This window comes from Vulpes lagopus, chromosome 23 (assembly GCF_018345385.1).
Source record: "Vulpes lagopus strain Blue_001 chromosome 23, ASM1834538v1, whole genome shotgun sequence".
Classification (NCBI taxonomy): Eukaryota; Metazoa; Chordata; class Mammalia; order Carnivora; family Canidae; genus Vulpes; species Vulpes lagopus.
Window position 1 is genome coordinate 21902341 of NC_054846.1, and position 13544 is coordinate 21915884.

Genomic DNA, 13544 nt, shown 5'->3' on the forward strand with positions numbered 1-13544 from the left:
ATAGTTGGTTTTTAAAGATTTTATTTATTTGAGAGAGAGAACACAAGCAGGAGGAGGGGCAAGGGGGGGGAAAAGCAGAGTCCCTGCGGGGCTCACTTTCAGGACCCCAGGATTATGACTTGAGCTGAAGGCAGATGCTTGACCTACTGAGCCACCCAGGCGCCCCTGGAAGATGGTTACTTAAAAAAAACTAAAATCTGGGCAGCCCGGGTGGCTCAGCTGTTTAGCGCCACCTTCAGCCCAGGGCCTGATCCTGGAGACCCGGGATCAGTCCCACATCAGGCTCCCTGCATGGAGCTTGCTTCTCCCTCTGCCTGTGTCTCTGCCTCTCTCTCTCTTTCTTTCTGTGCCTCTCATGAATAAATAAATAAAATCTTTAAAACAAAAAAAAAGAAAAAACCCCAAATCTTTTGATGTCTCTTTGATAGAAGACTCTCAAATTAGCATTAGTGGGGACAGGGCTACAGACTTCTGCTCTCATCCCTCAACAAGCAGGATGGCGCTCTTCCCCAAGCTGATGAACGTGGCCGCCTGTTCGGGTTAAAGAGGAAATTGTTCCAGTAATGGGCTGTGTTTTGCCATCATCACTGACTTGAGTTGTTCCGCAAAGAACATTCGAGTGTGTGGTGTTGGCAAGGGCCCAGGGTGGGGAAGGAAAGGCGGGATGCAGGACCCGCTGTGCTGCCCAGTGAGCACGTCTCTGCAGCCAGGACCCAGGAGCCACCCTGACCAGTGCTGTGAGCACCCTCTGCGGGGCCGGGTCTGTGTGGGGCCCCAGCGCGTTTCTGCAGGGGCACCTGCGATGTGGGGAGGCCTTTTTGCCTCCTCCATCTTCACTGCTGGGTCCGCCTCTCCTCGCTTAGTCCCTTGGCTTTGACCAGGGGCCACTCCGCCATGGGCCTGTGTAGTAGCCACGGAGAGGCTGGGTCGAGGGGCGCAAGTGCCGCAGTGAGTGCCGCAGCGTAGTGCTGCAGGGTCAGGGGGCAGCCAGTGCTGGGGTCCCTGCTGGGGCCTCTGCACACTTCCCAGCACACCCTCCCTGCCCTGCCCTGCCCTGCCCTGCCCTGCTCGAGGGCTTGGGCCACACAAGGTGGGGGGGTATGTGGGCGGAGTCTGGAAAGGCTTTGCCTGCAAAGGTGGGGTGGGGTGGTGGGGTGGGAGGTGGGGGGATGGGAGTGGCCCCGGAGTCAGCAGGGGGTGGGTGGGGGCCAGGGAGGGCTGGAGGGGGCAGGGCCGAGGAGGGGTGTAGGAGATCGGAGTTCCTGACTTGGCCCCTAGGATAGTGTTTTGTATGAGTGGGCTGCACGTCATGTCCCGCATGTCTCTGCCCCGGTCATTCTTAGTTTCCAGCCATTCTCATTTGGCCTCCTTTCTGGTCGTTTATCATCTTAGTGACTTTTCTTAGGGCATGTGCCCTGATTTATCCGTCTCCAGTGTGAGGCCCTGACTGGAAGACGTCACAGCCGGTGGGGTCTGACTAATGTGGAGGCCATCACCTCCCTGCTTCTGGACACCATACCTTTGTTAATGCTACCCCAGTTCCCATTAGTTTTAGGTCTTCATAATTTGATGCTCTATATTTCCTGTTCCATTCTGCTTCTGGTTATCAGGGATTTAATCAGCAACTCAGTTTCTCCCTACTCAGAATGCAGGAATGACATTTGTCAGTGGTGACCTTTCCGTCTCCACAAAGCCGGCAGGTGGCCTTGTCCAGCTATGGGCACTCTACCGCGTGGAGCCCCATCCAGCCACATTTCCCCATCTGCTGGAGAGCCGCCTGCCCTTGCATCTCATGGCAGGCCTGGCCCTGCCCTGTGGGCCCGAGAGCGAAGTGAGAGCCCCAGGGGTCCTGCCCCTGTGGCCTGTCTGTGGTCCCCCTGCCCCAGAAGAGTGAACGGAGTGGCTGCCCCGCGGGTGCTGCATCCTGTCCTGGTGGCTGGGCCGATACTACGTGTGTGGGGGTCATTCGGGTCACCGCCCAGTGTGTGGGTCTCCTACTTGGTCCTGGAAGCACAGGTTCTGGCACTGTGTGGCCAGCACACAAGCCCTGACCTTCCCGCCACCTTCCCGGGAACCTGGAGAAATCCACCTGATCTCCATGAGCTGCCGTTCCCACCTGTGACATGGATGCATTCACGGTGCTTTAGCTCCAGAGTCGGTGTCATAATTAAGTGAGTCACTATGTATAACGGGCTGGCAGGTAAAGGACCCTCGGAATGGCAGCCATCACCGCTGTCTCTGTGTGCGCCTTAGCCCCACAGGTCCCCCGTCCCTGCCTTACAGGGAAAATGAGGCCCACAGCCTCGAGTCAGGAGGAGGCAGAATCTGTTTCCAGGGCACGAGTGTTCTCGCCTTCATTCCTGGTTGTTCTTTGTGGGGCCAATAACATTTCCACTCTGTTGTTCATATGAGAATAAAATATTCACGAAGGTACAAAATGTTTGAGGATGAAAAATGTATAAAATTTGGGGGAACAGAGAGAAGACATAGATGGGGAAGAGGAGGTGCCATCGTTAGGATCAGAAAAGCTTCTGGATGTAAGATCACTTAAGATTCAGCCCCATTACATCTGTTTGTTGCTCTGATAAAAGAGATCAGTCATAACACTAATTATGTCAGGCATATTAATAGAGTCAATTATGCTCATGCAGATTTTTCTCTTGCTCTGATGAAACAAAATAATTCTTCCAAGAGGCATTTAATTTGGTGCCATTTTTCTTGCCAGGGACTAAATGTGCTTGTAGAGATGGGAAGACATCTGCTCTTGAGATGCACAGCAATAGAACAGTAAGTCTGCAATTCCACAGCTTCCCAAAAAGCAAATGTAAGAAGTTCTAGCCCTTCTTAACGACACTTTTTTTCTTTTTCTTTCTTTCTTTCTTTCTTTCTTTCTTTCTTTCTTTCTTTGAGAAACATGTTTTTGCAAAAATAGAACAAAATATAGGAAAATGATTATGTCTACCTTTTCCTTTCATGGGTCCACCAAGACCAGAGGGGGAGTGTCAAGGGTTCTCGATTCCGCCCCCAGATCCATGGCCTTGTCCTGGTCCCAGTCATTCCGTGGTAGTCCATCCCCACCTCCAGGGCCCAGTGGCTGTGACCCTTGTCTGATCTGTCAGCAACCGCTGTGAGTTCTTGCTCTCTCTCTTCTATTTTTCTTTTTAACAGACTGTTAATCTTAGGGGAGGTTTAGGTGTGTAGGTAGGTTGCAGAGTTGCCGCAGAGCATTCCTGCATGTGTCCCCTGCCTGGTCCCCCTGCTCCCAGTTCCCCTGACCGCAGTCTCTTCATCATGGCGAGAGAAGCGCATTGGTAACACCTGCACTGACTGAAGTTTACCCTGGAACCCCGTTTCCTCTGTTCTTACTTGATAACCATTGCCTATTCCAGGGACCCATGCGGGAGCTGTGTCACCTTCAGTTGTCCTATGACTGGGGGCTCTTTTCCCACTTTCTCACAACTCCCTGGTTTGTGACAACCTTGACTGGGCAGGTGGCTTCTCTTGGGACTTGGCTGACATCTCCCTGTGGTTACACTGGGGGCCCAGGGAGGGGGAGGCCCCAGAGGTGGAGTGCCATTGGCTTGTGTCACGGGGGGCACCCGTTGTCTGCGTGGCTTACCCAGTGAGGCTGGCTTCCGCCATGTGCAGAGGTGTGTGTGCACCATGGGGTCGCTTTTTCCTCTCCAGGCTCTGCTCTCTGGGATGAGGCCACCCTGTGCAGCCATGTCCCGACTGCCCCACAGCCACCTGTCTGCTCCAGGCCACCATCCCTTTCCAGCCCCATAGCTCCTGGACCCAGAACTCGGTCTGGTCTGGCTGTGCACTCAGAGTGACAGACGAGGCATCTGGAAGTGCTGGGCCCTGGCTTGCTCCCCCCTACCGTCACCCTGTCACCTGCTGGAGCCACAGCCACCCTCCGCTGCCTGGCTGCCAGGACTCTGTGTTTTCTCTGCCCCAGGTGGTCTGCGGCCCTGCTCCTCGTCTTGCTTGTGTTTCCCAGATGTCTGAGCTCTTGTAGGCCTTCCTCCATAGTGCGTTCTGCTGAGGGCTTGGTGATGGCCTCCCCAAAGTGGAGGGGACACGTTTTAGGGGAGGAGACAGCCCCATCTGGTTCCTGCCACCGCCCCAGGCTCTGACACAGATGCGTGTTCAGCACATCCTCAGCGTGTTTGGGGAAGGACACGGTTAAGTGAGAACCATGCTCGGATGTGGGTCGTTTTGCCCTCCCATCTTGTGAAGACTTTAGAGATGTCTGGTTCTGCCCTCCTGCCCTGCATCTGACAGGACTGACATGTGAGGCTGTGCACACACAAGGCGGAGACCCCTGGGCACTGCATCTGTTGGGCTGGATGTACATAGGCACCGGGTGTCGGGGCACTGTGGTGCTCCAGCAGGGCCGGGCCGCTGCCTGGAAGAAGGAGTGCACCCCAGGTGCTCCCAGATGCCCTAGTGCCTCCTGCGTTTAGAGACACCAGCCATGTGTGTGACATGTTGGCAGAGTCGTGTTTCTCAGGCTGATGGAAAGGTTCTCCACTGACACGTCCACAGGATGGACTGGCTCTTGGCTCCTGGAGATGATGTTACCTCCTGGCTGCTGGGAGCATCATCGGCTTCCCCGATGTGAGGTCATTGTTGACAGTTGTTCTGGGAGATGCTGTGCCTGCGTGTGCGTGTGCCCAAGTGTGTGTGTGTATGTGTGTGTGTATGCACATGTGTTTCTGTGTGCGTATGTGCATGTGTATGTATGTGTGCGTGTGTGCATGTGTATTTACATGCTTGTGTGATTGTGTGTGCACATGTGTGTCTGTGCATGTGTGTTGTGTGCCTGTGCATATGTACGTGTGCATGTGTGCCTGTGCATGTGTGTGTGTGTTGGAAAGGGCCCCCACCGCAAGGACAGTTGATGTCATGGGTTGTCTGGGGACACTCGACTTGGGTGGGAGTGGAGCCTAGAAATCGCCCACGGGGCCGCCCCGCCGCGCATGTGAAGGCAGGAGCCTGGAGTCCCCCTGGGAGTAGCAGGGGCAGGAGGATCGGAAAGCCCACGCCGTGGCTCCCAGTCAGGGAAGCAGCTCCATTCTGTTCCCTTCTATTCTGTGCAGGCTGCGGGCTGGAGGCGGCCCCAATACCTCTGGGGCATCTTTTTTTTTATTTTTAAATTTTTGAAAATTTTATTTCTAAATATCTGCAACACCCAGTGTGGGGCTTGAACTTCTGCCCTGCAGTCAGGAGTTGCAGGCTGTACTGACCGAGTGCTCCAAGCTGCCGGCGTCCTTTGCTGTACCCTGTCCCCTTCCACCTCCAGTAGGAAACTTGGGCCCTTACTTTGGAAGCGGAAGATCGACACTCAGAGACTGCAACCCGGCCCAGGTCCCTGGCTGATGTGCCGTAGGATGGGGCCGCAGCCCTGGGCCTGTGCTGGTGACCAGTGCCCCTGAGGCCCCTTCAGCTGCCTGGTCCCTTCCCACGCCCCCTGCCACTGTCTCTGGAGCACTGGGGAGATGCCGTGTGTTTCTCAGGATGGGCTCCCCAAGGCCACATGGCTCTGGGGCCCATGGCAGGTGTGTGGCTGGGTGTCACTGTGCTGTTGTCCTGTTGGGGAGTCAACAGGGGCCTCGTTGGACGTCCCAGCAGCCCATGCTCACAGCATGCCCATCCCGATGCCACTCAGGACAGTGGCAGCCCAGCCCCTGTCACCGTGCATGTTTGGAGTGGTCACCTGGCCCTCGGGGGGCATGTTCCGCTAGCACCCTGGTGTTTAGGGCTGGTTATGGGGCCAGGGGCTGGGGCAAGGCGTAGACCTGGACCACATTCCTGGCCCAAGCACCTAGCTTCTTGGGCCTGGACGGCCCCTGAGTGCCCCTGTCGGGATGTGGATCAGAGGGATGCACACGCCCTCCATCCGCCATGTGTGCAGAGCGAGGGTGGAGGTGGCTCTGTAAAAGCGCCTTGCAGGGAGAGCTGAACATCTTCCCCATGGCCTGCCTGGTCCTCATTGCCCCGGTGCAGGACAAGGTGCCACAGGTACGCAATCCCGGGCTTGCGTCCAGCAGGGGGACCGTGCTGTGTGTGCGGTTCTGGGATGTATGTGAAGTCTGTTTGTGAAAACGCATGACAGTACAGTGTTCAGACTTCCTGGAAATGCCCCCGAGTGGCAGTAGCACTTGGTGGTTTCTCGGCAGCTGTGAGATCAGCAAGCTCTGCGTGACATCTGGGTCAGCACTTGCGTGGCTACCATGCCTGCTGTGTGTGGGGTGGCTGCTGGGTGCGGGACGTGATTTCAAAGAAATGTGGCCCTGGCATGAGCAGTCCTCACTGTCTTGCAGGGGCCTGTGCCCCTGACAGCTGGGCGGTCATTTGTGGGGGGAGGGGTGTCGAGGGTGGAGGGTGGAGGGCAAGGGTCTCCGTGGCTCTGCACCCCACCACCCATAATCGTGACTGAGCCTTCGTCCGGGGCCCCACGCCCGACCACACGGCCACCGCAGGCCCCAGTGGTCCAGGTTCTGACTGAAGCCGTTTACCATGAGGCTGGAGGGTCCAGAGCTGCAGCAACCTCCTGCAGTGCTGTGTTCCCAGGGCAGAGGGCCATGGGGTCAGCAGGGAAAGGCTGGGCCCAGCATTCCCCAGCCAGGTCACCTGGCCACACTCCTTCTGTCCCACTCCTGGTGCCTTGGAGTGAGGGGCCCGGAGGACCTGGGTACAGTGGGCAGGATAGCTAGGGTTCTAATCTTGAGATCTGATGGGAGGGAAGGACATGGGGGACCTGGTCTAGCAGGTGAGAGCAGAGCTGGGGTTTGCGTAGTTTGAGGAATGGATTCATACCAGAAAGTACCAGGTGGCCTCACCTGTGCCTGGACAGGTGCATAGGGTGGGGTGGACATATGGCCCTGAGAAGGAGGCACCATGTCCAAAAGCAGAGGGCTGGCCATGCTCAGTCCTGGCACCTCCACCCCTATGCGGGGACGGTCACCCTGATTCTTTCTGGGGACCAAGCTAGACCCTGCCGTGACCTTAGTGCACTGTTACCTGACGGTGGCTGTTTTCTTCTTTCTTAGTATCCGGTGGAAATCAGGAAGTACGAGTATGACCCGAATTTTGCGATTCGTGGACTTCATTACGATGTGCAGCGGGTAGGTTTCATTGCCGTGGTTCCTCATGTGATGGTGTTTGGGAGCCAGGTCCCCTTGGCCCTTCTCTTTACTGAGCATGGAAGCTGATTTACGTCCTGTTCTTTGGGGCCCAAGAACCGGGTCACTGACAGCGTCTTTGTATAAATAAAGTCTTTTGGGAAAGACTGTGTGTCGGAAAAAAGTGAATGTGTTTTGCTATTTGGAAGATACTGTTTGTTTCTTGAAGTCATTTCTGGTGTTTTGGTGGGGAGCCAGTGGCCACGCTGGTTTTGCAGACCAGTCATCTCCTTAATAAGCTGCACGGTGCGTTTTTTTTTTTTTTTAAAGATTTTATTTACCAGGGAGCAGGAGAAACCGGGAGAGGGGAAGGAGAAGCAGGGGGCCAGGCGGGCTCCCTCTCAGGACCCAGGATCGTGGCCTGAGCCAGAAGCAGACGCTTGGCCAGCTGAGCCTCACCGCACTTTACTGACCAGCAGGCTCAGCAGATGCGTGCGGTGTGCTGCTTTCTCATGTCAACCTGTGTTGATTGGGTGTACGAGGACACGCAAAACCCTCGCTGGATATGCAGCCTGCTGTGCATGACTCACCTGTTGTGTATTTGTTCTCTAAGGCAGTGCTGATGAAGATTGATGCTTTTCATTACATCCAGTTGGGAACCGTCTACAGGTAAGAGGAACATGAGGTAAATTCAATGCACCTGAAGTCCCCAAGTGGCTTCGGGTTTGGAGACCCTGTGACTGTGGTTGTTGGGGAGCAGGAGATTGTGTGTGTGTGTGTGTGTGTGTGTGTGAAACCTGTTCATGCATTCGCTCAACAACACCCTTGGGTCCGGGTGACTCGGGTGCTTAGCGTGCACGTTGCACTGAACCAGTGGCTGCAGTCTGGTGACCACTGGGGGCGTTTTCCCAGGCACTGGGCAGGCCCTGAATCAGAGGCTGGGTGGGGACAGACGTGGGGGATGCAGTGGCCCCTGTTCCCACCATGGTGGTGGAGTGTGTGGGGGCAAGACTTTCCTCCTCCCTATTTATTGGGATTAGTAGAAGCACTTGGCTCAGTCCAAAACCCTGTTAACCTTGACAATGTTGCCTTTTCTGATCCTTGAACTTGGGGAGGATTTAGGAGCATGGTTGTTGTACCCTAAACAAACAGGTGTGTGTATCCAGGTTCTTCCTCCACAAACTTTGCTACAATTGATGGTTTTTTGCCTGAGTTAAACACATGCGCAGTGGCAGTCTGTGCCGAAATACTGTGGGGCCGCAGGTCCCCTGCCCCCCCCCCCCGACCCGACCCATTACATTCCTTTCATTTTGTTCCCCACATCTTCCTATTTCTGAATAACGTGCTCATACCTCTGTCCCCTAATGTAACAATCCTGACTGTGGTGTCTGCCACGGGCTGGGCCTGCGCACGGGTACCCGGCTTCTGCAGGCTCCTCCTTCGAGCCCCTGCCCACCTGGGCCTGCCCGTTTCCCCATTGTGGTTCATGGTTTGCATCTGACCCATGGGTCTCCCTCCTCCTTGCACTGTATCGTGTGCTGGGACTGCCTTTGTGCACAGGGCTTGCTTTTTCTTACATTTAATAACAACATCCCTCCTTACCTGCTTTGTTTGCTGTGGAGGTGTCCCCAGGTTCCCCAAGCGCCCTGTCACCAGCCTCCTCCTTGTGTTTATTTCTGGACAATTCAGATGTTTTTCATACGCTCTCGGTCACTTTGACATTTACTGGACTGCCCCTGTGCTCCAATCTTCTCTGATGCTTGTCCTGGGCCTGGGTTGACCTGTGTCTCCCTTCCCAGAGCCCCTGTGTCCCTCCTGCTGGCCTCACCTCTGTGTTCTGCTGTGGCACATCCTCCTGCAGCTCCCGGTGCTCACGGGGTTCAGCCTTCTGGGGTGGGGGCAGCTCTCAGCTCCCCTTGGGATGTCTCCTCGCAGGCCCTGTTCCCAGCCTGGGAAGCCTGGAGCCCCTGGTACATCTGCTCGTTGTCTTCCACAGACAGGATGTGTCTTGTCTGCTGATGTCTTTGCACTTATTTCCTTTGACGTTCTGAGTAATCTATTTTTTTTTTTAAGAGAGGATGTGCGTACACAAGTGGGATGGGGAGGGGCTGCAGGAGAGGGAGACAGAGAATCCCAAGCAGGTCCACACCCTATGGGGCTCGATCCATGGCCCTGATGTCGTGACCTTTAGCTGAAATCAAGAGTTAGAGTCAGGTGCTTAGCCGGCTGAGCCCCCAGGCGCCCCTGAGCACTTCATTCTTTTACTATCATTTTAGATTCCAGGAGGGAGGAGAGATGAAATAATGATAACATTATTCAATAATGTTGATGAAATAATAGTAACATCAGTCATAGTAAGTTGGAGCTAGCAACTGTGAGGTCTGCTGTGGCACAGACACCATTGTCAGGGTTTTATTTGCCTTTTTTGTCCTTGAGCTGATGAGGGAGGTCATGGTGTTAGACCCAGAGATGTTAGGGGCTTGCCCAAGGCCACACAGGCCTAGAAGTCAGACCCAGGTGGGCTCTGACCCTGGAGCCCATGGCCTGTGGGCAGCATGGACAGGGCTGAGGTCCTCACCAGATCTCCCGTGTGCACCTCTGTCTGTGTCCTGCCGTTGGCTCCCAGGCCCAGACGCTCCATCCTGTCCTCCTGGGCTCCTGCAGTTCTGTGCAGGGTGGCTTGTCCTGGACATTGCTGTTGGACCCGTGCACCTCAAGCACTGCCCTTGGCTCAGCCTCCCTTCTGACGACCTTGTGACTCACCCACCAGCTTTCCCTAAATCCGTATCCTTCTCTTCCACACGTGGCACTTTCACTTCCCTGGTTGGTTAGGACTTGGTTACAAGTGATGAAACCTGACCCGACTGGGTCAGCCAGAAACACAGCCTTGGGCACCTGTTGTGCGATTGGGGGCAGCACCTGCTGTAGGTGTGGCTGGCTCCAGGGGCTGACATGCTCAGAACCCGTTCTGTCTGTTGGCTCTCTCCTTCAGGGCTTGCTCCAGCTGACCCCCGTGCATGTAGGCCCCGGAGACACCCTGGCCCAGGTCAGTGGGAGAAGGGGGCCGGGTGTTCCCAGCAGTTACAACTGGTCTGGGTATGTGGAGACCATGTGCAGCATGGGCCCCCACTCCCCAGGGTCACCACTGGCATCCTCCTAGGGTGCAGCCTGCCTTCCCCGCGGCTGCCTGAAGCCTCCTCCCTCCTTCACAGCCTGCCCGCCCCTGCTTACACCTCACCCCATCCTCAGCCTCCCTCCTCCCTCAGACCACGCAGTGCCTTGGCTGCTCTGGTCGTGTGTCCTCTTCTGTAGGTGTGTCATCTGCCATGTTTGGGGGATGGACAGGCGGGGCACCAGGAGGACAGAAGTGTCCGAGTCTGGGTCCTGGGCAGCCACTGTGCTGAGGCCCCACCCTTGCTCCCATGTGTAGCCTCCGTCCACTCCTCTGAACCTGGCTTGGTGCCAGGGGCTGCCCTGGTGCCTGTTGTGTGGGCCAGCGCGGGCCTGTGCCTGGGTAGAGGGGCACCCAGGGTGTTAGTGCCCCAGCCTTCCCCTAAAAAGGGTTGTGGATGGGATCTGGGTGGGGCAGGAGCCCCCAGCCTTGCCCACATCTGACCCTGCTGCTGGTCCCCAGCTCCGGCCCCAGGTCGAGTCTTGGGGGCTGTGGGTGCGAATGCGCGGGGTCAGGGGAGGCCGATGGTCAGCATAGCTGCAGTTGCTACTGTGATGTGGGCCTTGGAGAAGTGACACTTGTCCTCTCTGTAGGCACGCCAGGTCCTCACACACCCGCTCACTTCCTCCTCTCCCTTATACCAGGACATAGGTACTATTACCGTTCCCTGTTTAAAAAGTGACACTGAGACCCAGGGTGGCTCTATTGCACATCCAGGTAGTACTCCCACTGGTCAGGGGGCTGGGACCTGAACCCAGGCACACTTGGGGGTCTGCGCTCCCAGCGTTTGTGCTTCTCACACCGCACAGACCTCGTGGGGTGGTGTGCGGGGCTGGCCATGCCCCCAGCCTGGGCTGCTGCACCTACCTGAGCCGCCTCCGCCCAGTTGGGCTGTGTGGCACTCAGCTCACTCTCCTTCTGAGCTGACACTTGGCTCTGTGGGCCGTTGTGGGCCATGTGCCTGTGCACCTGTCCTCAGGTCTCAGGGCAGAGTTCTTGCACTTTTTGTAGTTTTTTCAAAATCTTAGAGTCTTAGGCATGTGCATAGCTGACTGTAGCTGCTTCAGTGGTGAGCTACTCCCAGGTTGCTGCCCAGAGCGGTGGGTGAGGCATCAGGGGCCCACAGTGCCACCTGTTTGTAAGGTCCCAGGTTGTAACAAGTTAATCATTTTTTGGGGGGTGGGGGTGGGCAATGAATCCCCTTGGCTGCTGCAGAAAGTTCCACGAGGGCGGCAAACGGAGGAAGGAGGCTGATGACAGCCATGTTTTCATTGTACTTATGTATCAAATATAAATCATGTTTTGCGTGTACTTTCATGTCAGCCAGGTGACTTTACAGGATAAGCAGCCTGACCTGACCCTGTGAGTAACTGAGGCTCCTGGTGTGTTATTCACCTGCCTGGCCTGGCGCCGGGTGGACTTGCCATACTCTCCTTGTCACTGGCCCCTGCTTTCTCAAGCTCCTTCCCTGGAGACATGGCTGGGAGTAGACGTTCCTCTTGGTGATGCTGTCGCGGGGGCAGGGCCAGGACAGGAAATCTGAGAACATGAAACCCGATGAGAGCACTTGGCTCCCAGTGCCTGCCGCACAGTAGGGGTGACAGCTGGGTCACCCTAATACAGTAGGGGTGACAGCTGGGTCACCCTAATGCCGAAATGTATTTTCCCTTTGTGGTGGAGCGGGATTCATTTGCAGATTCAGCTGTGGCTCCGGAGGCGGGCGGCTTACAGGTGCCACCCTGGCTTTTTATAGGTGAGGAAACCGGCCTTGATGGTCATGTAGCGTTGAGGTCACCCCTCCCAGAGGTGGCACCAGCCTTCCTGCCTTGTGTCACAGGGTCTGTGCACCGGAGTCTCACGCATGGCTTTTCTCACTGACGTTAGATCAGAGTAGCAGAGGCAGGAGGATGGTAGAGGCAGAATGAGCCTTTCTCTCCCTAATGTATTAAAACATAAAAATGGAAACAGAAACTGACCCCAAAGCAAACACTACCCCCAAAGCAAAGGAAGGTGCTAGAGCCTTGTGGACAGAGGTGCTGTGATAGTGGTTGAGGAGGCCCCTGGGCCCTTGAGCTGCAAACCTCAGTCTGGTCCTGACCCACCACTTCCTACTTTGGTAACCTTGGGTAAGATACTTGACCTTTGGGGCACCGGGGTGGCTCAGCAGGTGAGGTCTGCCTTTGGCTCAGGGCATGATCCTGGGGTCATGGGATCTAGTCCCACATCGTGCTCCCTCCATGGAGCCTGCTTCTTCCTCTGCCTGTGTTTCTGCCTGTCTGTGTCTCATGAATAAATAAATAAAATCTTAAAAAAAAATAAAAGACACTTGACCTTTCTGGGCCTCAGCTTCCTCTGCCGGGAAATGGAAGGATAATTGTGCTTTCCCTCCTAGATTATGGAGAAGTAAGTGAATGCCTGTGTGGAACCCACACTTGGCCCCTCTAGCAGGTGCAGTTTTCCTGCCCTCATTGCCCGCATAGCACTGGCGCTCCTAGTAGTAGGGGCTTCTCACCTGTTACTTGTAGACGGTAGCATCTTGTGCCGAAGCTGAAAGATCCCAGCAGTTGCCGGGGGTCTGGAAGTCACTGCTGTCGCTACTGGAATCTAACGGTACCACCTGTGATTTTTCCAGGGGCCTCAGTGTTGTCCCCGATGAGGAAGTCATTGAAATGTATGAGGGCTCTCATGTGCCCCTGGAACAGATGAGCGACTTTTATGGAAAGGTAATGAGAGATTCTTTAGTTAAAGCAGCCATCAGCAGACGTGGCCCGGGAGATTTAGGGTCTCTGTGCACACTCCTGTGGAGCTGAGAGGGGATTTGGGCTGTTTGAGAGGCCCTGGAATTGAGAGGGGGTTGTGTGTTGGCATCTCCCAAAGCCCTTCATGATTCCCTTTTCTTGGCTCTTTGCTCCTTACCTGATGGAGGCTCTTTGTACCTTCTGTGTGCCTGCCCCTCTCTGCAATGCCTACCCCAGGCTTGTCCCTATTTGTGGATGAAATCAGGGTGGCAGCGGTTGCCTTCCTTGAGGTGCAGGACAGCAGATCCTGCTGGGCTTGAAGGGCAGCCACTGCTTCATTGACTTTTCTAGTCTTCTTTGCTTTCTGAATTTTTGCTCCTTGTCTTATTAGGCGTGCTCTTATTTGTGCTGTCAGAATGTGGTGGAAGGCCCCGAATCACAGGCGTTCAGGGAGTCTCTCAGGCTCACATGGGGCTTTGTGGGGGCTCCCACATTCAGGAGACTTGG

At 55.6% G+C, this 13544-nt stretch overlaps 1 protein-coding gene across 1 annotated transcript in view; it reads left to right on the top strand.

Moving 5' to 3' along the window:
• Positions 1-13544, top strand: part of NT5DC3 (5'-nucleotidase domain containing 3) — a 51002-nt gene that overhangs the window by 15712 nt on the left and 21746 nt on the right. The window contains exons 3-5 of the mRNA XM_041738537.1: positions 7056-7130; positions 7741-7796; positions 12932-13022. Of these exons, the coding sequence (XP_041594471.1) occupies positions 7056-7130; positions 7741-7796; positions 12932-13022 (222 nt within the window). The remainder of the gene's footprint in view (positions 1-7055; positions 7131-7740; positions 7797-12931; positions 13023-13544) is intronic.